Source organism: Nestor notabilis, unplaced genomic scaffold (assembly GCF_000696875.1).
Source record: "Nestor notabilis isolate BGI_N333 unplaced genomic scaffold, ASM69687v1 scaffold588, whole genome shotgun sequence".
Taxonomy (NCBI): Eukaryota; Metazoa; Chordata; class Aves; order Psittaciformes; family Psittacidae; genus Nestor; species Nestor notabilis.
The window spans coordinates 211004-234640 of NW_009940435.1; the positions used below are offsets into that span (position 1 = coordinate 211004).

Here is a 23637-nt window from a genome sequence, read left to right on the forward strand (position 1 = left end):
TAGCAGCAGCCTTTAAATATTTAAAGGCTTCCATCAGTTTCTAGATATGTTCCATCATCAGTTCTTGCAGAGCACTTTCAAGAGCTCTGATCATTCCCCCTGCTCTCCCAGCTGGCTGGCCTGTGCCTTGCTGTGCAGTGCCGAAGATGTGACAGGGTGCTCCAGCTGAGGTCTTCCCTGCTTGGAGTTAGAGCAGAAGGAGCACTTCATATGTCTCACATGCTACACTCCTGTTTACTTCTGCCAGCGTGGTGTTTTCACAGCAGCGGGACACTTTTGACTCTTACTCAGTTTGCAGTAGTCTTCTGTGCAGCTGCTATCACACCAGATGTTACCCATTTTGCATTTGTGCAGCTGATTATTCCCATGTACAGATCTTTGTATTTGTCTTCCTGATCTGGCTCCTCTTTCTTTTTCTCTTTTTTGATTTTTTCTTTTCTTTTCCAGACCATTTCTCCACGATAATCTTCAGTTTTGACCCAAACTTCTTCCAATTTCCTTGCAGTCCTTTCCAGATTTGTAAATTAAATAGGTACTACTTATTCCCTTGGTCAAGTCAAAAGTATAATAAAGACTGGTACTGGTTCCAGCAGAGATCATAAGGAAACATAGTTAGCACATCTTTTTATTTTGATAAATACCCTTCAATTATGATTTCCAGATGGTATGTACCCATTTGGCATTTCCTTAGTTTTCTTATGAGAATGTCATATAAAGCAGTGTCAAAAGCTTCACTTAAGTCCAAGATATATGGTATAAAGTGCTGCTTCTCTGCCTCTGAGGCCCTGGGTGGCAAAAGAAGTAAAATAAATTGATTTAATATGATTTGTTCTTGACAGATCCTTGTTGACTGTTACTCATCTCCTTGTTCTCAGTTATAAGCTTACAAATGGGGGTTTGTTCCCATATTTTTTCATTTACTGAAGTTGGTTGGTCCTGTAATTCCTTTTCTTTTTTCTTTTAGACAAAGGCAATACATTTGTCTTTTCAATTCTTCTTAATTAGAGTTCTCCATAAGTTTTCAGCACTAGTGACTCTGAGGACAAACAACTCTAAAATGGCTTCATTAAATGTTCTGAGCTGATTGGAAAGCATTCAACCTGGACAAATACTTCCTTCTGTCTAATGTGTAGGTGATATTCCTCTGTTAGGATATTAGTTCTATAACCATCTGCTCATCATTGATCTTTTTAGTGAAGACTCATGCAAGAAGTGTTTGGCCTTCTTGGCATTGTCCCTGGTTTACACTCTCCCCAGGAGTCCACTCCACTGAGTACTGGACCAGCTTTTTTCTTCATCTTCCACGCACCAACAAAGTACTGACAGAATAATTAACTCTGTAGCCTGTGGTTGTACAGCTATATATGACCATATACCTATATAGCTATCCAGGGTTGTGAGGTCCCTCTTATAGCACCTGCGCTCAGATGTGTTCCTGAATGATGAATCTGGTGCAGATTGAATATCTCTTACTGTGGCAAGACTTTCTGGTCAAATCTGATGGAGTTTCTGATGGTCTTGTTGAGTAATGTTCTCTTTACAATATTTGTTCATTCCCCATTTCCTTCCTAAACCCCTATTTTCTATTACAGTCTAATTAAAATAGTCTCGTTTAGTCAGACTAGAGCTAGAGCAGGAGTTGCACATGATTTCAGCAGCTTCTCCCTAGATATCTTCATGATGTCTATTTCCAATCACACATGGTTGGGACAGAGAACACTGCTGATTTCAAAGCTAAGAATGTGTAGTACTATGGCATCATAGTTTATTTACAGACTCTTCTCTTATTCAGCATTTTTCAGCTCTAGAATCCCACTAAGTTTTTACATCTGGAGGTGCCAGAATTTTCGCCATCAGTCTAGAATCACTTTGTCAATTGGATTGTTTTCTGTTGCTCATGTGGGTTTGTCGAATTTTGTTTTAGAATGGGCGGTACATGAACCAGATTTATTTCACACTTGCCATTTGCAGCTCCTTGCTGTCACTATTTGTATACTTTTGGAAGCATGTCTATTAAAAAGAGCTATTTACTATGCCTCTGCTTTTCACATTTTTTCAAGCATTTTTCCAATTTCATGGTTATTTTCTAAAGGCTTGGTGGTACTTTCCACAGCGATTTCTGTAACAAGGCTTCCAGCAATTTACAGGGGTTTTGCACTTAATTACCCCCTAAACATATTCAGTTAACTCCTGGCAACTGCAAACAATAGTCAGCATTTCTGTTCCAAAGTGAGCGTAATTCTGTTGTGTTTTTCACTGTCTTTTGGCAGCACGTCTCTTGGTGAAGTTTTCTGGGACAGCTGCTGTGAAGTTAGTGAGTTAGCTGTGATTTTTGAAAGGATGCTTAAAAGTGCCCAAAGAAATATGGATTTTTTGGTCTCTCCCCTGAAAAACTATTAGTTGTAGCCAATATTTCTTACTAACTCAGCCCTAGCAAACAATCTGTATTTCATTCTTACAGAAAATGGGAAAATTAAGTCCTCATCCAAAAGCACCACTGCTTGTTTTTGTCAAGGTTTAATCAGAACATGGTGCTAAGCACTCATTTAAAGAACGCACAAGAGCATGGCTTGAGAAATACACAGTACACACGAGGGGGTAGTTGCCAGATACACTGTACCATTGAAAAAAGCCTGTGCAGTGTCACAGCCGGCTGTGTTTTCACAATGCTACTGCTAATACTATCAAAGTAGTGTGTGGTAAGCAATAGCTGAAGCAGAGAGATTGTCTCCGGCCTGTGTTCTCTTCTGGACCTACTGACGTCCCATTGTGGGACTTAATGATTCCCTGCTGAAAGTTTGGTGCTTTTTCTTTTCAATGCTGAGTAGTGGTTTGATACATCGTAATATGTGAAAGCTCAGCTGGAGACATCTTGCAGCATACTGGAGTTTTTAAAGGTTCTTTGCACCCTTTGTTGGAAAGCATGGACTCCTGAATGCACCTCAGAGAAACTAGGTCCTAAAGTATGCTAACGTTCTTAAATTAAATGGGGTTATGAGGAACCAGATTTTGTTATCTAGTCTAGTCTAGTTTAGTCTAGTCTGTTTAGTCTAGTCTAATAATTCTACTGCCTCAATCTATTCACTGTAACAGTTCTTATATGTAGGATTTGCCAGCACTTTATGATCTCTTTTTCAAGGGCCTTTCACAGCGAGAAATAAAAGCGATAATTAAGAAAAAGGGAAGGGAATTTATAGCTATGTGGGCACATATTTTTCTTTTAGGTTTGCTCTTGACAGTGTTCTTGCACTAATATAGGGCCTTTTGAAGATATTCTAAGGTACCTGTGTGGTGCTCAGCAAGGGAAATGCTGTCTATGCAGATTTAAGAAATAGAAAATATGCTTGCAATATCAAGATAGGTTGCTACCATTGCTACCAAGCCATTTAAGTCCCTGAGATTTTCATGTATGTTAACTGAGCCTTTAGTGAGTGAATCAGTTTGGAATGGATGTTGTCCCTGGCTGTCAATAGAGGATCCTTCCAGCCTAAATTATTCTGTGATTCTGTGATTATATTTGACTTTGCTATGGGCTTAATTTCACAAATACTCTGTTATCCCTACTACCATGCTTATGAATATTAAGAAGACATTGCCTTGAAGAATCAGACCTTCTCAGTGGACTCTCTTCTGGGTCAGTATTTTAATTAGCTCACTGCAATCATTTCAGTGGTCTGACATAAACATACTGTGTTGAAGAACATCTCTTTCAAAGTAAATCTGCTCTGCAATTTACATTAAGTCATCTTTTCCTGTATTATCTTATGTCACTTCTAACCTAGATAACAAAGCCCTGAGGGCAGCAGTCATGTCTGTATTCTTTTGTAAATCACTGTGCACACCTGTGCTTTGGTGTAGAGACATGTTAAATAATAACACCTTTTAAAGGGTTCACTGAATTATGAGTAGTTGTAAGCACTAAGCTCCTATACCTGGGCATGCCAAAATATCTGTGGGTGGGTGTCTGTGTAAGTAAGTTGCAGATGAAATTTCAGCTCTTGCTTCAGAATTTCTTGAGGCAGTTTAGTTAAATTATGAATGTTACTTCAATATGTTGCAAAGACCCTACTAGTGGGCCAGTACCGGTTTACCGTAACGATTAAATTACAATTATACTAAGTCATGCACTGCTGAAATTGGTGTTAGACACAAATCTGTTTATGGAAGAAGTAGTCCTTGCCTTAAGAAGCTGCATCTCTCAACCAGACAGGGCAACAGAAGGAAGATACTATTTCCTCTCTTTCACAGGGGCACAAGGAGGTTAAGGCATTTATCCATACGGCAGAAGGACCTGTAAGAGAACGAACTGTCCTCTTGTTGGATTCTCTTTGTGGGAAGGCCACAGTGGAATTTAGTTGTACACTTCTCAACCAACAACTGAAACAAATTCATGGAGGATGTCCATGCAACTTCATGGTGGAATTGGAGAACTCCAAGAAAAAAGCAACAGCTCGTAGGACTGGGACGTCTCTGCTCTACTCTTCCACATTCTGCTATAGCATAGTATTGAACTGGTCATCTGCTGCCAGAGTCATAAAGGGATTTGGACATGGCAATGCTCAGCATCACCATGCCTATGAGAGAAGTACACAGCATTTAGAGTCCAATCCTAACATTCTGCACTCATACACCATACCTGAATATCATTAGATCCACATCTTTACTTTTAATTTGAAAAAATAACCAATTTAAGTGTCTTGCCAGAAGTTTTGCTGAGGTTGCATTTGCTTCTGTTTCACTGAGATGCTAAATGTTTTCATGTCCCAGTTTGGAGTTGATGACGTTTCTTGACTACCAGTAAGGCATGTGCAACTTTAAGTAAGATCTTAAAAGCTGGCTTCTTCTATTCATCAGCATGGACTTTTTACTTGTACTTACTTCTTGTGTTAGCCAACACAATTGTTTGATATATATGTATTAATCTAGAAATACCCTTTTGGCAACATAGAAAGCAACTGCAGCAGCAAGCAAGCCTAACACAAGATATTTTGCAGGTGTGAGGTACTGTTTTCAGATTAGATGCCAATCTTTATACTATACAAAATTAATTACATCTATAGGGCAAGAGCTAGGCACTTAGAGCTAAATCTGCAAAGGGATGTTGGCTCTAAAGCCTGTCTTTTAGATGCTCTTCCACCTAGTATTTTCCACGCGGCCAGGATAGGAATCCAGCCTTACCAAGCACTGAGTTAGACACCAAAAAAGCAAGATTTCCAGAAGCCATCAAGCTGCATGGGGAAGCCCCAAAACTGGGAGTAGAAAATGCAAAGAAAGGAAGAGAGTCTAAACTTATCCCATCAGAGAGTTAAGCCAGATTTTGCTACACAGTGAGCCTTTCCAACTGTGCTGGCAGCAGTCATCTAAGTGTAATTGCTGAGGGTATACGGCGGTTTTAGAAAAGGAGATCCCACCCTTAAAGCATTCCACTACCAGTCCATATTCCTGTTTTATATTCTGACCGGGGAAAAAAGATTTTATTACATTAAAAGCCAGAAGATGACTTTGTTGGTGTCACTGATTAGGATAAAGAAATTCTACTAAACATAATATAACTTCTAGTGTATTTTTCTAGGGTTTGTTTTTTTTTTTTCAGAGTATCATTTAACTTCATTCTATCAAGTACAGAATTAGAATCCTTTTATATAAAATAAGGTACTAATTCTACTTAGTCATGACATTTGCAAAATAAGGTTTATGAAGAGCAGCAGTACCTTTCATTAAACTGAATTGCATACACTAGGCATCTATGTGATGGAGACAAGATCTAATAAATAAATATTTATTTAAATATTTGTTAGATTTCCAATCTAAATCCAGAGAAATAATCATCACCACATCATAGCTTTCACTGCAACAGCAATACAAGAGGACTATTATGTCAAATAACTATAGTTATTTGAAATAGTGACATCTGGAATTACCTTGATCTACACACCCTTTTGTGGTAATAGCAACAAATGTGGAGGAAGTACTGCCCACTCAGAAATGGTGACAGCCAGGCTGGGGCCTCTGAAAAGCATTTCAGACTACTGATCATGGTAAAACAGCTCCTGTGTGTCTGAGAGAGTGCTTTCCAGGCACAGAAATTGTTATGCTTTCATCTTGTTCAGTAACTCTGCGTTTCAAGATGGCCTGAAGATATTCTTCAAAACTGTGTAAATATAGACAGAAGACTATTTCTTATGCATGACAAAAAAAAAAAAAAAAAGAAAAATAATTTGTATCAAATAAATGTACCAGGATGTTGTCTTTTTCTGTAAAATTCTGCACAGGAACATAGCAGAGAGGTTCTCGTTGTGTTTGCTGGGAGTTGCTGTTGGATTGTCTCCTGGAGGATGATTCTGCATATTGCTCATTAGGGTTGTCCTACAAATCTGTTGCTTACAAAAGTTCCTGGCAATGTTTCTAATACCTGGCAGGACACCTTAAAGGACTAACTCAATATGTCAAATTTCACAAGCAATTCTATAATGTGAGCACTATCACTGGTGACTCACCACTCATCCTTCAGGTGTGTGGGCTTTAATGTGTTTCTCTGGCACATTCTTGGCAAAGTAGGGTTTGACAGGTGAGACTGCATGAGTCTTGATGTGGCTGGTTAGGATGTTATCACTCCCTTGATATCTCTCATGGTAGCAGAAGGATCGTGCCTCATTGGCTTTAGCATACAGTCCAACCCAAACCAGCCCTTCCTTGGTGGTTGCAGCAGAGAGGCTGGCTTTGCAGATCGTCAGTATGAGCCTGTGTTTTGCTCTGCTAGTTCCAATGCAGAGATCACATATTCCAGGCGTAGGGCAAAGCGCTGGGTGGTAACCCCGTAAGTCACTATCGCCAGAGCTCAGACTTTGTGAAAAGCAAACGAGAAAGCTCCAGTGAAAGGACTGGGATGGAAGTTGCTTTCAAATTTGCTTAAATATTTTCCAAATGCTCCAACAATGCTTGTGTGGCTGCATTCACATTTCTGATATATTTAACTTGCCTGACAATCTTCCTGGGAGGAGGACTAGGTTCAAGTAATGATGACTATGCTTCTTAGTGTAGTGCCTGCTAGTCAAGTTTGTAACCCCACTGAACAAGACACAGCACAAATCACACATATGAAAGAGATTTAAAAGAGTAAAGAGCTCATAAGGTTTTGGATAAATACACAAAGTTCAGATTCTGGTCCAAACCTCTCTGGTTTGCAAAATGAGTCTGGAAGCATCACAAGAGCAAAGTCTTTTTTTCAGATCTGGAGTTTCTGGTCCTGACGAGACTTGGGAAGTGACAAGATTCACGTAAACAAGGAAGAACTGTATGAGTCTCAGGACTCACAGAAGATACTTAATCAGTGTTCATATTAAATACTGACTCAGTGTTTAATCTGAACCTATCCAGCTAACTGTACCAGTCAGATTATCTTATCCAGTAGACTGGTGGTTGTTATTTATTATTTGTGTTGTGTTAAGCTTGTGTTTTGCCATGTACTGAGCAAGCTTACCTAAAATGCTGGTCCATGCCTGCAAGAGTTTGACAAACGAGCAGATGCTAGTCCTGTGAGTTAGCTGCCCTTTTGGCTGAAAAAACTAAATGTTACAAGAATAAAAAGACCATATTTCTAGCCCACAAAGAGCTACCATTTTTTTTAAGTATGATAACCTAGAACTGAAGGATGAGTTTTAAACAAAGATTAGAAGCAAAATCTGTAGGTTTTTAAGGTACTTCAGCTTCAGACCAGGATCCAGGCACTGTGACCAGGAATGGAGAAAAGAGTCCCTTTCTGCAGTATAAATATAAGAGTATTTAAATAAATAGATGAGTATTAACAGCAGTCTTTGAGACACTGCTTACATAAAAGTATGTTTAAAAAACTCCATTAAGTGTCTCTACTACAAAATCCACCATTAAAGTGATATATGGGTCTCATTAAATAATCTTTTCAACCCCCTGCTTTGTAGCAGCCCATTTCCAGATCTGAACTTTGAAGCTGACCCATGTCTCTGCGATGGGCCAAACCAAAAGCCAGATCTGAACACCACTGAACTCTGGGAAAGTTCAAATCTATCGTTTGTGGTTCAGGTTGAGCTCTAATTAAAACAGACCAGTTAGAAAAGCAAATGTCTTAAAACCAAACCAAAACAAACGTTTCACGTGAAAAGTCTTGAATTAGGCTATATGGTACCAAGTAGCATTCTTGTCTATCACATGATGTCATGTTCCTCTGACTAACACAAAGTGACAGCACGCACATGCATATGAGATATTCCATACAGACACTTTGAATTTAACTTTGAGCAGGACACACTATTCATGGAAACAGTTAATGCTGTGCAAAAACCCATCAGCAATCTTACTGCCACTCAGATCTGAGGGTAGTTTGCTGCCTTTCAAATTTTCCATGCCCATCCTTAGTAGCAGAGTAGTCCAGGGTCTTTTAAACATTAGTGCTGCCTTGCCTTCTCTGAGCAATGCTTATGCCTCATTATGTCAGCAGTATGTGGAATATTGCCACTAATCCCTGAAAACAAACAAGAAAGTGGTGCTGCAGAAACTTCAGTTGTGTAAGAGGGCAGGGAAATCCCAGCTAGCTCTCCTGCTAAGAGCTTCTGTTTGTACTGTAGTTAATACTACAGAGTCTGTAATAAAGCAACATGGTTGATCAATGGACAAGGGAAAAGCAAACAAAAGGGAAGGGAACTTGGTTTGAGTGTTACTGAACTGCTGAAGTGAAAGAAAATGGGAGACAACAAGGAGAAAAAGAAAGGGAAGGAGGGAAAAGATGTTCAAGCCCCATTGCTGGTGTCAGGATCTTGCTGTGCACCAGTAGCTAGAAAAAGGAGGTCTTGGACAGGAAGTTTTTCTCAAAGAATCACAGCACACATACAGCGAGCACACAGTAAGTAACCAGCAGTTACTCTCCATATGGGCTTTATTTTCTCTTTTTCACATTACATGTAGGTACTGAACACATAAGTATTTTCTCTTTGTGAAATTTGAGTTTAGGCTCTTTGTGGATAGCTGCTTAAAGTTTCCAAACTTCCTTTGTGTGCAAACTAAGCTAATAATCTTAACAGGCCTATTCTACTGAGATTTTTCAGTATGGTCTTTTTTCAGGCCTGGACTCACTTTCTAGAAGACCAGATCCTTACACAACATTTCTGTTCTTTGCTTCCTGTTTGGGTAAGAAGACTTTAACAGCAACCATTTTTGTTTGAGAATCCCAGAGTGCTTCACGAATGTTTAAATGGAGGTTAGTCCACATTAATTAAGCCTCTCAATTCCCCACTAAAATTAGTCATCTTTCGTCTCCAGACAGCGAGGTATGAAGTGACTTGCCCAGGGTCACAAGAAAAGTGTATGGCACAGCTGAGAACAGAGTCCAAATCCATTTATCTCCTGGTCCATGCTTTAACCATAAAATGATAGTTCTCACATAGAACTAGGAGCCACAGGGTATGTGAAAAATGATAGGAAGGGTATTATATTGAGCTTCTTGAGGTGACGCCTTCCTCTCAGCTTGGACAAAGACAATGCAAAATTATTTTATCCATTCTGAATGAGTACTTCTCAGGTTAAAGAACATTCACATGTTTTCATTTTTGCTCAGAGGAAATTCTCAGTTCAGATGTTTCTTTACTGGTCAAGTTGTAATTAAAAGAACAGCCTTTCTAATTAATCATTCTCTAGCAATATATTAAATTCTATTTACAGCATCCTTTAAAACACACCAAAACAATATAAAGCAGTAAAAGACACACCTATGCAAATGAGTGAGAGACTCACAATATTTTCTTCTGCTTCGATTTTATAATGTTCATGAAAGAGGATTGCCTAGAACCTAGATATTACTTTAGAATCTTCTTCAAAACAAGTACAGTAGAATGGGAAGAAAGGCCTCCTCATGTCCTACACTTGATAATGGATTGATTTACAGCAAATCTAGCTGAATCACGTGGTCTTGTGAGAAATATGGCAGAAAATATATGCTTATCCATTTTTACTGATCTTCCCCTGACTATGGAGTACCAAGTGCTTAGGATTGAGAAGCAGTTAGAGAATAAAAAACACTTGACTGTTTAGGAAAGTTCACCATTTTTGCTATGTAGAATACCCAGTGTGATCTTGCCTGGGATACTGGCAGTGGCAGTTTTCCAAAGTACTTAGACATGAAGACTATCCTTCAGAAATGCACTGACCTCAACCGTCTCCCAGCTACCTACCATTAATAGCCAGAACTAGTCAACTTAATGAAACAACAATGCATAAATGCTCTGTGCTGGCCACTTCAGATTTTGGAGCCTGCTCATTGCCATTCACCATCATCAATTTTTTCTGCTCCAGGTCCCTTTTTCTTTCCTTCTCCCTTTATGTGTAGTAATAGATCTGCTAGCCTCTTTCCCCCTTCCTCAGGTCCCTAGCCAGGCAGCTGAAAGGCTTCCATCACAGAGACTGAAAACATACCCCATATTAAACGTAACAGAATAGTATGACCGGCAGGTCCGTGTTTCAGACACATTCAATTTATATCACAGCTGAGAATAAACAGCAGGGGAAGCAACTTGATGGGTTGCTGGAGGCTGTGGCTACCCTTTCTTGTGGAACATGTCTCTGTCACTTGCTAAATAGGTGCACCATCTGGTGGTAATTTTGGACTCCCACTTGTTCTTAAATTTCCAGATAGCAGAGGTGGAGTTATGCCTGTGGTTGCAGCTTTTTTTCTTTTTTTTAGCCATTATCTGTCTGAAAGTCATCAGCTAAAGGCAAATTTTGCAGGTTCTACTGGTGAATGTGTACCAAGAATAGCTACGACTTTAAATGAAGATCAAGTTTCCATGTCTGCTATGTTGGGCAAGCAGGTGTGACTTTATGAGAGAACCACATGGTCCTCTAAGAAACATACATGGAGAGGTGGAAAAATTTCATAGACAAACAAAAATTAGGTATTAACAAACTTGATACATAAATAGGGAGTCTAAGCTCCCAGGATAGTCAACAGGGACAGTTGTGGAGTCAAATTAAGATCCAAATCATCCTCTGGAAGTGCTTTTCTCTTTTCTTTGACCATACAAGGAATACAGGCTGACTAGGTTCCTATCTTAGACATCTTGTGCAAATGCCTGGAGCTATGTGGTATGAAACTGGGCCAAAAGAAAGAAGTGAGGAAGAGGCTCCCCATTTTTCTGCCTTTGTTGTCTGAAGCCCTTTAGTTCAGCAACAGTGACAGAAACCACTACTACCTCTTGTGCCATTCCCTTCAGAAACTGTAAGGTTGCACTGACCATGTCAAATGGGACTTTGCATGGAGACCTTTTCTGAGCAGGATGGGTGGGAGCTGAATCAGACAGAAAACAAGTTTCCATGTAGTCATGAAGAAGTCAGTGAACAGGTAAAAATAAATCATGATGCATGAGTAAAGTTTTTTTCATTTTAGCAGCTTTAATAGAGCTTTCTAGTCTACAGGGATTCAGACCATGTCTGTTGAACTTCTATCTGGAGATAAAAGTGTCTTCTCCAAGTGCACCATGAGATTTCTGGGGTGACAGAAGACTACCTAAAGACTCCTCAGCAATCCAAACCCACATTTTACACCAACACTGTTTAAATATTAGGAATCATCTTTCTTTCGCAATCCCAGAAAACAGAGATTGAACCTCTGCAGTGGAGTGACCATTATAGATAGCAACAGATTACACATATGGCTAAAAGTCATCTCCTAGATCCACTTCAATCCTAAAGCCAAATCTGATCAAAACTGGATAAGTGCAACAGGTTTTACTAGCTGAAGGACCCATTATCACTTCAATATTGCATGCTGGCTTTCACTGTGACTTCTGTGTTCTGCAGACCATCCGGGCATGCATTTAAAGTGAAACACGTTCAAAGCCTCTTTAATAGGACTTAAAATATAGGGTTTAAAGTTAAGCACGTATGAGAACATGACTAAAGTTGTTAACCAGTTTGAATCCTGAGAGAAGAACTACTTTAGCACTACCATATTAGATTCATTTTTTTCCAAACCTCCAAATAATAAATTATGTAGTCCTCTTGCTTGCTTGCTTTATTTCTTTCATCTCTAATTTGACTCATATCAGTAACAATATTATACTTCACAGTTACGGTCATACAATACGTCAGTAAGAAATAAACTACAGTCATGGGTAATTTAACCCAGTGTTAAAAAGTCATGATACTCAAGAAGGAAATTTTGTCAATTAGAACATAAGGTATTTGTCAGATGTAATATTTTGGGATACTCCAGCTACCTCGTTAGAAAAAATTGCTCGTGACTGGAGGCAAGACAGCAAACTGCATGGCTCGGCAATCTAAGCCTGAATGCTAAAACATTTGCTTGCAAACCAAAATGTACAGATCAACAAATGCTGTGTTTTTCATAATGTTTGTAAATGGCTCTCTGTGCATTTCAGGCTTTTCAATTTAGAAACAGATGGTTTACCAAATAGAATATATCCCAAAGAACAGGGGAGGAAAGTGAGGGATGCTGCTACACATGTAACTCTGAAGTCTAATGTTATGTTTAGCCTGTCGTCCTTGATCTAGAGGTTGAACTAGACAACCAAACCTATCATCTGTAATTCTAGGGAAGAGATTTTGACAACAGAGCTAACCGCAGTAGTAAAGCTCAAGGAATCTCAAAGTCATTAGAACCCCAAGTTATCACAGGATCGCATACCAGCAGCTTAGCTGCTGACCCACGCTACCTGTCGTCTTATGTAAAGAACTTCCCTTGCAGTGGCAAGACTTGGAAGCACCTGCCTGTTTGCAAAGTTGCTCTGTACTTAAAACAGTCAAACGTTTTATAGTTTGTTTCCGTTAGCTAATTAGGTTTTAGCTGAGTCCTTCTTATGAGAATCAGCTCCACTTTGAACTTCTGCTCATACACAAAAGCCAGGATCCTTTTTAGTGGCTGTAAAATCCTGGCTCTGGTGAAAGCAGTGGCAAAACTTCTACTGACAGCAATAGGACCAGAATGTGACCCCCATCATTTTGGATTAAGCCCAGCACCACTTTATTTAGCTTTAAATGTTATTTGCCTTCCTGTTTTAAGCATGCATTACATTGTAATCATTGACCAATAGGACTGGGACACTGGTGGTAACTAATTGAGTCAGCATGCTATGGAGCATTTGTAGCCAGCAATTTTATTACAAAGTGACATGAAAAAGTTTACATTAAAAGAACATTAATATTCCAAGTGAGGCAGTTAGAAGTAAGGAAATGCCCAAATTAATGTTGGTATGCAAATTAGCCCTGTTGTGTCCAAATTTTGGTACAGTATTCAATTAACTAATAGCCTAGCATTTGCATAGTATCTTTTCCACTGACTCATTCATCCCAAGGCAAACCAGAAAACTAACATGGAAAATTTTATCCTGAGTAGCTAAAGACAAAGTTAAAGCAAGAGAAAAGGAGGATTTTTCTTATGGTGAATGCTGAGCAAATGATCAGAGATACAGGTCGTTACAGACTGTAAGGCCACATTATATGTAATAGTACCCTTTTCCACTACAGCTAATTACATATTTATTAGGATGATCACAGAATGCCAAAACCCCAAAGTACCCGCCCCTCTGCAACAAAATATTTCTTTTCCATACTGACACTTGAATGGAGCTATTCCATTTAGTAAAACACAGGTCCATTTTTGAATCCTTGAGACACAGTATTAAACTGCATCCCCGCATCAGTCCATTGTTTTTTGAGAGACCTGGGGTTTAAGGTCACAAGAAGACAGTGTGTCATGCTATGTAATGTCTCTTATCAAGCTGTGTGGTGTGTTATGAAACCATATAGATTAGAATATATATGGAAGCATGCAAGAGTGGAGATCATGAGATACAGAGGCTTGAGTTTCCCCAGTTACAGTTCCTTGCATCAATTTACATCAATGCACTTAACTGATTTAAAATTAAGTGCTCTAACAGAAATCGTGTTGATCAGAGTCAAGTATGTCAGTGCCTTTTAGTTTAAAAATGCCTACAGAAAAAGATCCAGTCCAAGAAAATCTTCATTTTTGTATTAAAATGCAATGAAATAGAAGTTTCAGAAGGTAGCACTTCCTTCAGGATAGAAATTCCAGATTTTGTTCAGGTCAACATCTACCATTTCTCATCCAGTAGCAAGACATGCAGAATTCATGAAATAGTTGTATTAACATATTAGTGCTATGTCTGCCTTTTAAAGCAAGACTGCTGCCAAAGAGGTGAACATTTAAATGCCAGCAATAACATTTTAATTTGAGAGAACTTATATTTTTCTTCCAACTCATAACCCTTGAGGGAAAAGAAAACACAACTGGGAGAGATACACTTGAACTAGACTGTAGTACCTTACAAAAATACTAAATTGGGAAATATAAAATTTGTCTATTCATAGTTGAAGATTATTATATGATACGTATTAAATATGCTATGCATTTATAGGGAGACAAAGAAAAAGAGATCTAGATGATAACATTAATGTAGTCTCTGTCCATGGCAAGGGGGTTGGAACTAGGTGATCTTAAGGTCCTTTACGACCCTAACTATTCTATGATTCTATGATTCTATGACATCTTTTCTAGTAAAGTCAAACAAAATTTATAACTGTCAACTCATAAATAGCAATTGGTACTGCCCATGCACATTTATCTTTTCATCTGTGATTTACAGAGTGTTTTGAAAACATTACATAAGCCTCACCAGATCATTATCAGGCTCTGTCACCTAAGAAATTTTTGAAGCACAAAGAAATTATCATCTACAAATTTCAAACTGTTTCATTAAGGTGGGAATCCTCCATCCTCTCAAAATAGGGTGTTTCTTTAATACAACAGTGCTTCCGTATAGAAAGATATTTTTCTTTTTCTAAAAACCTCCAAGTGACAGAAACATGCTAAAATGAGATGATTCTGAACCTACCACTCTCACAATAGGCTGTCTCCTCAGTTAAAATAACATAAATTCCTAGCACAGTAGTTGTTTCATAATTTTTTTACCAATCCTTCCCAACCTCAGCTACCACCAGCTGGGACGTTTATTTTCTTATTCAGATTTGGGTTACTGTCTTGCTTTGCTATTTGTGATAGTAAAAAACTTATTCACCCTTCAACAGTCAGAAAGTATGAACTGTTTGAATCAACTTCTTAATTTCCTCCAAAGGTGATAAAGCAAATTAAAATAGCAATCTCATTTGCTTTACCTTATAACTACTAGATTACCACAGTTTTTTTCCCACTGTTCAGCTTTCTATCAAGATGAATTGTACCGAAAAAAACCTGTCCTCATAATGCAGCTTGGATGCCTTAATAGTATTTACCTTAATGCCCATAGGATATCTAATAAAAGTGCGTGCTCATTGCAGGAGGGTTGGACTAAATGACCTTTGGAGACCCCTTCCAATCCAAACTATTCTATGATTCTGTGGGTCTTTATGTGGAATAGCCCTGCTTTGTTCCAGCATGGCATTTCTCCCTTAGTAAGGCAACTTGTGAGATAGTCACTGACATAACTGAAATCTTTCTGTAATAATACATATCTAATAAGCTAAAACAAATATACAGGATATCCTTAAGGTTTAGGATATTTTTGTTTCTCCTTCCAGCAACAACATGTCAGTTGTGAAAAGAAATGCTCTGAGACATTTTAAGAGATGGGTCTGCAATGAGTGTTTGCGGTGTCAGATCTGGGGTGGGGGGTTGCCTCTTTACCAGCTGCCTCTGCCTGCCTGTCAGTTACCCAGCCAGTATTGGTGGTGGTTCACTATACGTCTTGGGTTTTTTACTTTTATTCAGCCCAACAATGAGAAAACTCCATCTCTGAATTATGAAGAATTATACATCTTGTGATATAGTAATATGCTTCTATTAAAAATTACCTTTGCATAAGCCACAGCTCATTAAATTAGCCATGGTGTTTATAGCATCTGGTAGTTTAACTAAATCACACTTGCCAAGGCAATGGGTCCACATGACACTTTGTGAAATGGACATCAGCAGTCACTCCAAGGTAGTCATGTGAGTAATAAAGTCCCAGATTTTATTGGTCCTACATGATCTTCTGGAATTTGCACACAGTCCTAGGACAGATTTCAGCTGATTGAATGCATCCTGTGCACCTCTCTCCTGGCATCACAGGTAGCCTGCTGCTCTAGGAGTTTAAAGTTAATTCCATCCCCTGAGAAGCCACCTCTGACACCAGAATGTTTTCACAATATCCTAGCACCAATGCAGACATCCAGTTCAAATTACTGAAAATAAGTTTCTTTCTGATCAGCTGCTTGAATGCTCAAAGGATATTGTTGTCTAGCCCCATGCTATATGACAACAAAACCCCAGAAGTTTTTCCACGTTTGATCCAAAAGCCGCTGTGCAGTTGAGGTTCACAATAAGTGACAAATACCTAAAGAAATCATAGCACCTACTGCTATGACAAAGATAATTACTGCCTTTCTGTTGGTGAAGTGTGTACCCTGCTCTGTATCATATTTAAAATAATCTAATTCCAACTAGTTTTCCCCCTCCAAATTGTTTCCGGCTGTACAATTCCTTTCTTTCCCCCATATTGTTTTTATTGGATATAGCACAAGTCCGTAAAGATAGATTTTCCCATAATAAACACACAGATGTTAGAATAATAAACATACAGTCAACCTGATATAGGAAATATACGAAGTATTAATAAATACATAACTAAAAGCATAAATTGATTTAAAAATTAGAAAATGAGAACGTAAAGTAACAGAAAAAGAAATGGCAGGAGGAAAGAATGGCAAAAAGTGAGATAGAAATGTACTTACTTTAGGCAAACTATCTGGATTCATTTATTGTTCCCTTTATTGATTTGCTGATAGCATTAAAGCACAAGTATGGTTGTAAACGTTCCTAAGAATACCGCCTGTCTTCATGTGTTGGAAGTTATCTGCTCATAGCAAAAATCAAGCTTTCCAAGTTGGCCAACTCTTACCATGATAGACACTACTGTGCTAGATTAATGTATCTGCTTGGTTGCAAATTTCCATTTTTGGACAACAATGAGCCTGTCTACTCCCCCCATTTTTGGTAGGAAGTTTTTATGAACATTGGCATCTCGGTTAAACCACCATCATAGCCCAGAATAAAAATGACTGGATTCATATGTGAGTCTGAATCCAAATTTAATTAAGCCTATATATGGCCTGAATCAAGAATAATTTACTGGCTGACACCCCCTCAGCATGTATGATAAGATGCCAACCATTTCTCCACAGTGCTATCACTTATATATCTTTCATGCCCAATTCCCATGTTCTTTCAGGCCTGCATCTAAAACATTGTGATCCAATGTGGACTTAGTTACCTGTTTCCCATGCAAATATAGAAGGAATCACTTTTTTAATTAGTATCTGTTCCCCTCCCTTTCTTAGTTTTCCGTTTGAAATTATGCTGTCATCTAAGCGGTTTATGTGTGCATGTGTACGAATGCATGCTTGTATATAACCACGACATTCTACTTTATTTTCTGATTGTGTTTCTCAAAATTACTTGCAGTCTTCTTCACCTGTGAGTTAATAAAATCCATTAACAGATTTTATTCACCTTTAAAACTGTATTTTTCTCTCCCATCCCTCACCCTTTCTGCCTGGAAAGTGGATCAAAAGTTGAGCAAATGTGTGGTGACAGGAAGCTGCTTAATATGTTGTTCTTCTAAACCTCGCACAGCAAGCAGGGTGCTAGCCTTACTTCAGATGCAGCCTTTCAGCGTGCCAGAAAAATAGAGATCAATACAAAACGGCAGAGGTCTAAAAAAAAATAAAATCAGAACTCCCTTGTTTTTTGTCTATCTGTTGATTCTTCCCTGTCAGGTGTCCATTTCAATGATTTGCCAAATCAATGGCACAGCTAAATGAATGCTACTAAATCATGATCATTTTCCACATTACATGTCTGAAAGGGAGACATCTACAGATTATTTTTGATATCTTGACAGCTATATTTCTCAAAACACCTCATTTTTGCCCTGGATTTAGCACTTGTAAGAGCAGTCTGTTTATAAGCACATCAACTTGGAGACTTCCAGTGGAAATCATCAAATCACAAATAGTTAGCCAGCATAATCCACTGTCAAAGAACAACTGTAGATTTCACTTCCGTAACTGATTCTGACTGCATAGTTCAGAAGCTGCAGTGCTTACTTTTTTGTGTGGAGTTATTCGCTCCCAGCTGCTATTGTCTGTAACTTTTAGAGCTACTTACATGATAGATTGCTTCAACCATCATTTGTGGGAATAAAGATGAGTCTTTTGCATCAATAACCTAATACAACCAGAGGCTTTACTTTCTAGATCTGGGCCCTTGTCTTCGAAAAGTTAGGACAATTTTCTTTCAATGATGCTTATCAATAATAACAATTTATATATCATTAACCAATTAATTTTTGATCCCAAGAGGTAATCTTTACAGAGGTAATTTGTTAAAGAGGCTTACAGCAAGAGGAATGATTGGAGAGTGCAAAAGATGACTTTATGTCAGAAGCTGGCATGAAAACTAGGAATGAGTGCAGGAAGGTGACAAATACAAGTACATACAGGAACAGGGTGAGTCAAGTGAGTGTAGTAGTGAGTTTTCTTTCGGGACGGCAAGACTGTGGAAAAGTTCCCAGCTATAAATATACCAAAAAAAGCTATACACAATGCTTGGTTAATTCATCCCATGCTATGTCCTTTGTTCATGCTACTAATTTGTATCTATCCGTCACTTTTTATCTTGGCTGCTATTAATCTTTCACACCAACATGAATGCCCCATGCCTAACATAATTTCTACAGTTGTTATTCTGTCCTCTGAACTATTTCAAATGATTTTTAGTAAAGACTCCCAGGTATTATATAGGTGTTACAGCCCTCATTCACTGAAGCACTCCTTTGAAAAAATAGCTCATCACCATTCCAGCTTAGGTAACTTACTGGGGATTCCTCTGGCACAGTAGGATCCCCAGTATCCCCAGAAGTCACAAGGATAGTCATTTGCTCTTGTGTCATGCCTTCCAGCTGCTGCTTGGTATGGCTGGAAGACATGCATAGTTGGAGCATAGTGGCACCCAGGAGCTGGTGTTGGTAATAGATGCACAGCTATTGGAGAAGCCTCATGCTGGGTGAGGCTGGGGGTTTGCTTTGAATTTTGAGGGAGAAGTGTTGCATGGGGATATGAATTAGAATAACTGTAAATCTGCACTTGTCAGTGCTAGTGGTAGAGCCTTGGCCCAGTGGCTAAAGAGTAGGTCCTCTCTTTCTCATACAGGTAAAGAGCAATTGATATCACACTATCATAGCCTACTTGACCTCTCCATCATATGACCTGAATAACTTGCCTTAATATTCATATCCTTGCTCATTGCAGGGGGATTGGACTAGGTGACCTTTGAAGGTCCCTTCCAACCCAAACTATTCTATGATTCTGTGATTGTTTATCTCCTTAAGCAGTTTTGGTAATAATTTTAAGAGCTTCCCTTTGGGGTGAAGTGAAAAGCATACCTGTCTTTTTTAAGTCTTAATCCTTTCTTCAGTTTTTTCAGGCAGAACCAAATATCTGGTTTAGTGTTTCTGTATGTGTCAGATGCAAATGTGTTTTGTTACACAAGTGAATATATATGCTTACAAGTATCTGGTACCTTTAAGTGGGTTTTACATTTTTTTTTTAGCTCTGTCCTTTTTTTATTCCCTTCCAACCCCTAGTGTAATAACAGCACTTCCTAAACCCTGTCCTTTTCCTAGATACTGACCACATCATCTCTGGGTGCTACTCCACTAATAAAACAAATAAAGACATGTGGATTATGGGATCCTTTACAGACCTGCATGGAGCTCATCTGGCTCAGCTGGCAGGGGTCACGTAAACCTCCTCCATCCGTTACAGTATGTGTGGTTTCACACCCAACAAATGTCAAAGCAGAACTCAGCTGCAACTGCCAAGTTTCATCTGTGTTTGGGTTAAGCCATAAAAGAACCCACCAAATTCCACATCAGTCATTTCAGAGTTGCAAGAAACCACCCAGGTTTGGTGAAGAGGTCAAGAATATGGTGAATGTTTTGGCAAATATGGCCTGAAAAGGGGCTCAAGAAAACACTGTTTTTTTTTCAAACTATGTATACTCTGACCAACCCAATAGCTGGTCCATCCTGATGCCAATTTTTGTTCCCTGTAGCTCTTGTTTTGTATAGGAATGTTAAGAATTATAGCAGAGGCACTACTTGTAGTCCTCTTTAGATATTTGGACTGCACTCACTTTCAAGGTTGCTGAGAATGAAAGGAGTCTTTCTGGTGAAGAGGATTATTACTCATGAGTACAAGAACATAGCCTGAAAAAGTACAGTGTTGGCGTGCTTGACAGCTATATATTTTCCGGCAGCAACATAATTTTGGACATCAACTTAAGACAAGAAAGCATAAGGCCAACCAAGGAGGACCAGACCTCTGCTTCTAATAGTCAAGACAACTGACTAGATGTTTTTCTGATTCATTTAAAATTGAAGGTGAAAGTCAAATGTTAGGTTGTTTCTTGTACGTGGTGTCTTGAGAACGTTTGATGCCTTCTACTTACGCACTTTAAGCAAGAAGCATTATCTAAAACACTATTTAGACAAGAAGCATTATCTAAACAGAATTTAAAATATCTTAGGACAAATGCAGGAGGAGACACTGATTAGCAAATTCCTCACCGCCAGTTTACAGCATCAAAACCAGAATCTACCCATCTTTTTTTCTGAAGTTCAGAAAGTTCAGACTTTTCTCTTGTTATAAATTTGGTTTACTCAGTCTTCTTATTATTAGTTTTAGCTCTCTCCACTTCTGTGATTTGGTGTGGAGTAACACTCACAGAATATGACAGATTCTCTGTGGGTGTCAGTTTCCCTGATGCTAATAGACTTACTTCATTACAACACTTTACAGCTGAGCCAATGTGCCCTTGAAAAACCCAGACCTCAGCCAGACTCTTGACTTGCATGTTCTTTGAAAAAATACTCAGTTTGATCATTGACTTAAGTGTACCTCATCTTTTGATGTCCATTTCACAAGGGTGTTGGGAAAAAAAAAAGCCTTGATGTCCAGTAACAACCAAAGTACCATGTAAGTCATTTCCTCTTTGCACAGATGGAATGAAATTGTATGCCTTTTTTTTACACAGTTCGAATGAGTTCTTATGTCTGACCACATTTAGTTGTGTTGGAGGCACAAAACTCACCCAAACCATTGAATTCAGGAAAGACATGTCATCCTAAGAAGGATCAGACACAAGAACAGGCTACAATCCCACTGTGGAGCTGGATGGCGGTATCACTCTGAGCACCCTTGTGAGAGCCACACACTACAAAATGCTATCCCAACACTGAACAGCAGACAGTATAGGGAATGAATGGTAAGTGGGCAGCCTTTGGTAAAGAGAGGAAAGGTCACAATAGGCTAAGGATACTCAGTTGGGCGATGAGGAAAGTAATGATCTCAGTGCTGGAAAAATTTGTATAATCTCCTGTGTGAAATAATAACAGATACAGGATAAATGGAAAGGGATCAATTTAACTTCTGCCAGCTAATAGTGTGTCAGGCCAGGGTCCTGTATTATTTTCTTTGATTGGGTTACCTCAAATCACTTGTGGTATTTTCTTTACAGTATGTTAGCAGCACTAAAATAGGTATGTATCACTATCATGTACTGGAAGGCCAGTGCCTTGTATACCATCAGTTAACTGGGACTCTCCCATTGCTTAAGCTTTTGGGAAGTCTGCAGAGAGATTTTAGAGTTGGTTTTAGTTCCCTTTTGATCGGTCATAATATGCACCACAGTTATCATGGCAGCCTCTAACAGGATAACATCTGGAAATATTTTTTCATGAGGTGTGATGACTGTGTCCTTGTATGCCTGTGCAGGCATCTGGGTCATTGCTGGGTATGAAGTTGAACAGAAACTAATGACTTCATCTACAGACCACTAGAGATTTTGTGCCTTTTGCCAATTACTTTTCAATGAGTGAAAACACACAGACCACAGTTGTTCTAGGAGCATCACTGCTGAACTACAGTAGGCAAATACCAGAGGGTTATAAACCTTTTCAGGATTGCAGTGGGAAAGCTAAAAAGAAAACCAGCCCAAACACATTACTTCAGCACCATATTAGAGACACCCTTACCTACTCGAAGCTCTTGTCCAAAGACTGTTTTCTCTCCAAGCGCGGAGCAGTTCCACCTCCCGTACCGAAACTGGTACTGGCACTCATTGATTCCCATTTGTGCCCCTTCCCCAATCACAATGATGGCATCAGGGCGGCTCTGGCAGATTGCTCGCTGCCGAGGGGCCAGGCCTGGGATTTTGTTGCAGATGATATTAGCTCCTAAAGCCACCACAGATGACAAAGCTCTGAAGAAAAAAAGCAGAAATACATGTTATAACCAAATTTAACCCATTAAATGCTTTTGCCATGTGCTGCCATGTGGCAAGCAAGGTACTGTGCAAAAGGGCAAGTGTTGGAATTTAGGTTCCTACAATTATGCCAACTTATCCCAACCTTTCCAGTCTAGCAAAAGAGGTTGGAAATCTTGAAATAATTCCTGATTTGATTTGTGCCAGAAACAACAGAGAAATCTAATTTGGGCACTTTTGCTTCCAGTCCTACACAGAACCATCAGCTGATGAGATGTGGAAAGCAAGACATTTGAAAGTGAAAAATTGTGATAATTGATCATCCATGAATCTCTGAAACTCATGTCTGCTTTGAATGGCTTGCATAGATTTAGGCTCAGCATTTCAGTTACTGCAGCCAGTTCATCCATTTCCCATTTGAAACTGTTAAGCACAATTCAGAGAATGACTTGATGCTACCAACCCATTATTACACTCAGGATATTGAGTGATTCATGGAAGTTCACCAGCATAACTGTGCTTTTAGATCTGGCAAATATCATGGAGCACATACGAGTGATCCTTAATATGTGCCATCCGGACTAGAAACATTTGTAATTTTCATTCTTCAAGTATATTTTCAGAATTCATTATAAAGTTTGCATATAACTTGCACCTGCCATATGTTTCCACTTTAGTGCATTTATTTTTCATTTTTCGGCTCACTTTTCAACATCTTTACAGGCTCAATTTTTTTTTTTACATCTTTACGGGCAACATTTTAAGTAGTAATATTTTGAAAAAAGTAAGACAACTTGGGTACACATTTAGTGATGCCTCATGGTGCATCTACCGAGTACCAGCCGGGCTCATGCTGGGATGCTTCAATTGGCTCTGAGCAAGTCAGCAGGACCAGAGGGTTGTATCGCTGTGTTAGCTTTACAGAGCATGGTGTGATGGACCCTGAGACAGCTACACAACCAAAGCCTAGAAAAGCCCCTGCCACGCTGCCCAGCTGTCAATCCTGCTCCTTGGCTGTGATACTGAGAGTGTCACTGCTTCTCAGCATCTGCAAGAAAGTATCTCCACAAACCCATTCCTCTCTTTAGCTTGTTCTAGCCTGGTGGTAGATCATATGGATAATTTAATTTGCCCATCAAATCCTGTTGTTGACTGCCTCTGTAATGTAAAGATCATGCTGCAGCACCTTGGTTTTAAGTGGAATTTCATAGTAACAGAAGGTTAGTTACTGGATACAGATTATCTTCCCCATTATCTTCCTCTCCATCTTG

The 23637-nt window shown here is 39.0% G+C and overlaps 1 protein-coding gene across 1 annotated transcript in view; it reads right to left on the bottom strand.

The window, feature by feature from the left end:
- The window catches only part of WNT7B (wingless-type MMTV integration site family, member 7B), a 40525-nt gene extending 17183 nt beyond the window's left edge, over window positions 1-23342 (bottom strand). The window contains exons 1-2 of the mRNA XM_010020337.1: window positions 23333-23342; window positions 22137-22361 (exon numbers count right to left, since the gene is read on the bottom strand). Of these exons, the coding sequence (XP_010018639.1) occupies window positions 22137-22233 (97 nt within the window). The 5' untranslated portion in view covers window positions 22234-22361; window positions 23333-23342. The remainder of the gene's footprint in view (window positions 1-22136; window positions 22362-23332) is intronic.
- Window positions 23343-23637: the final 295 nt, after the last annotated feature.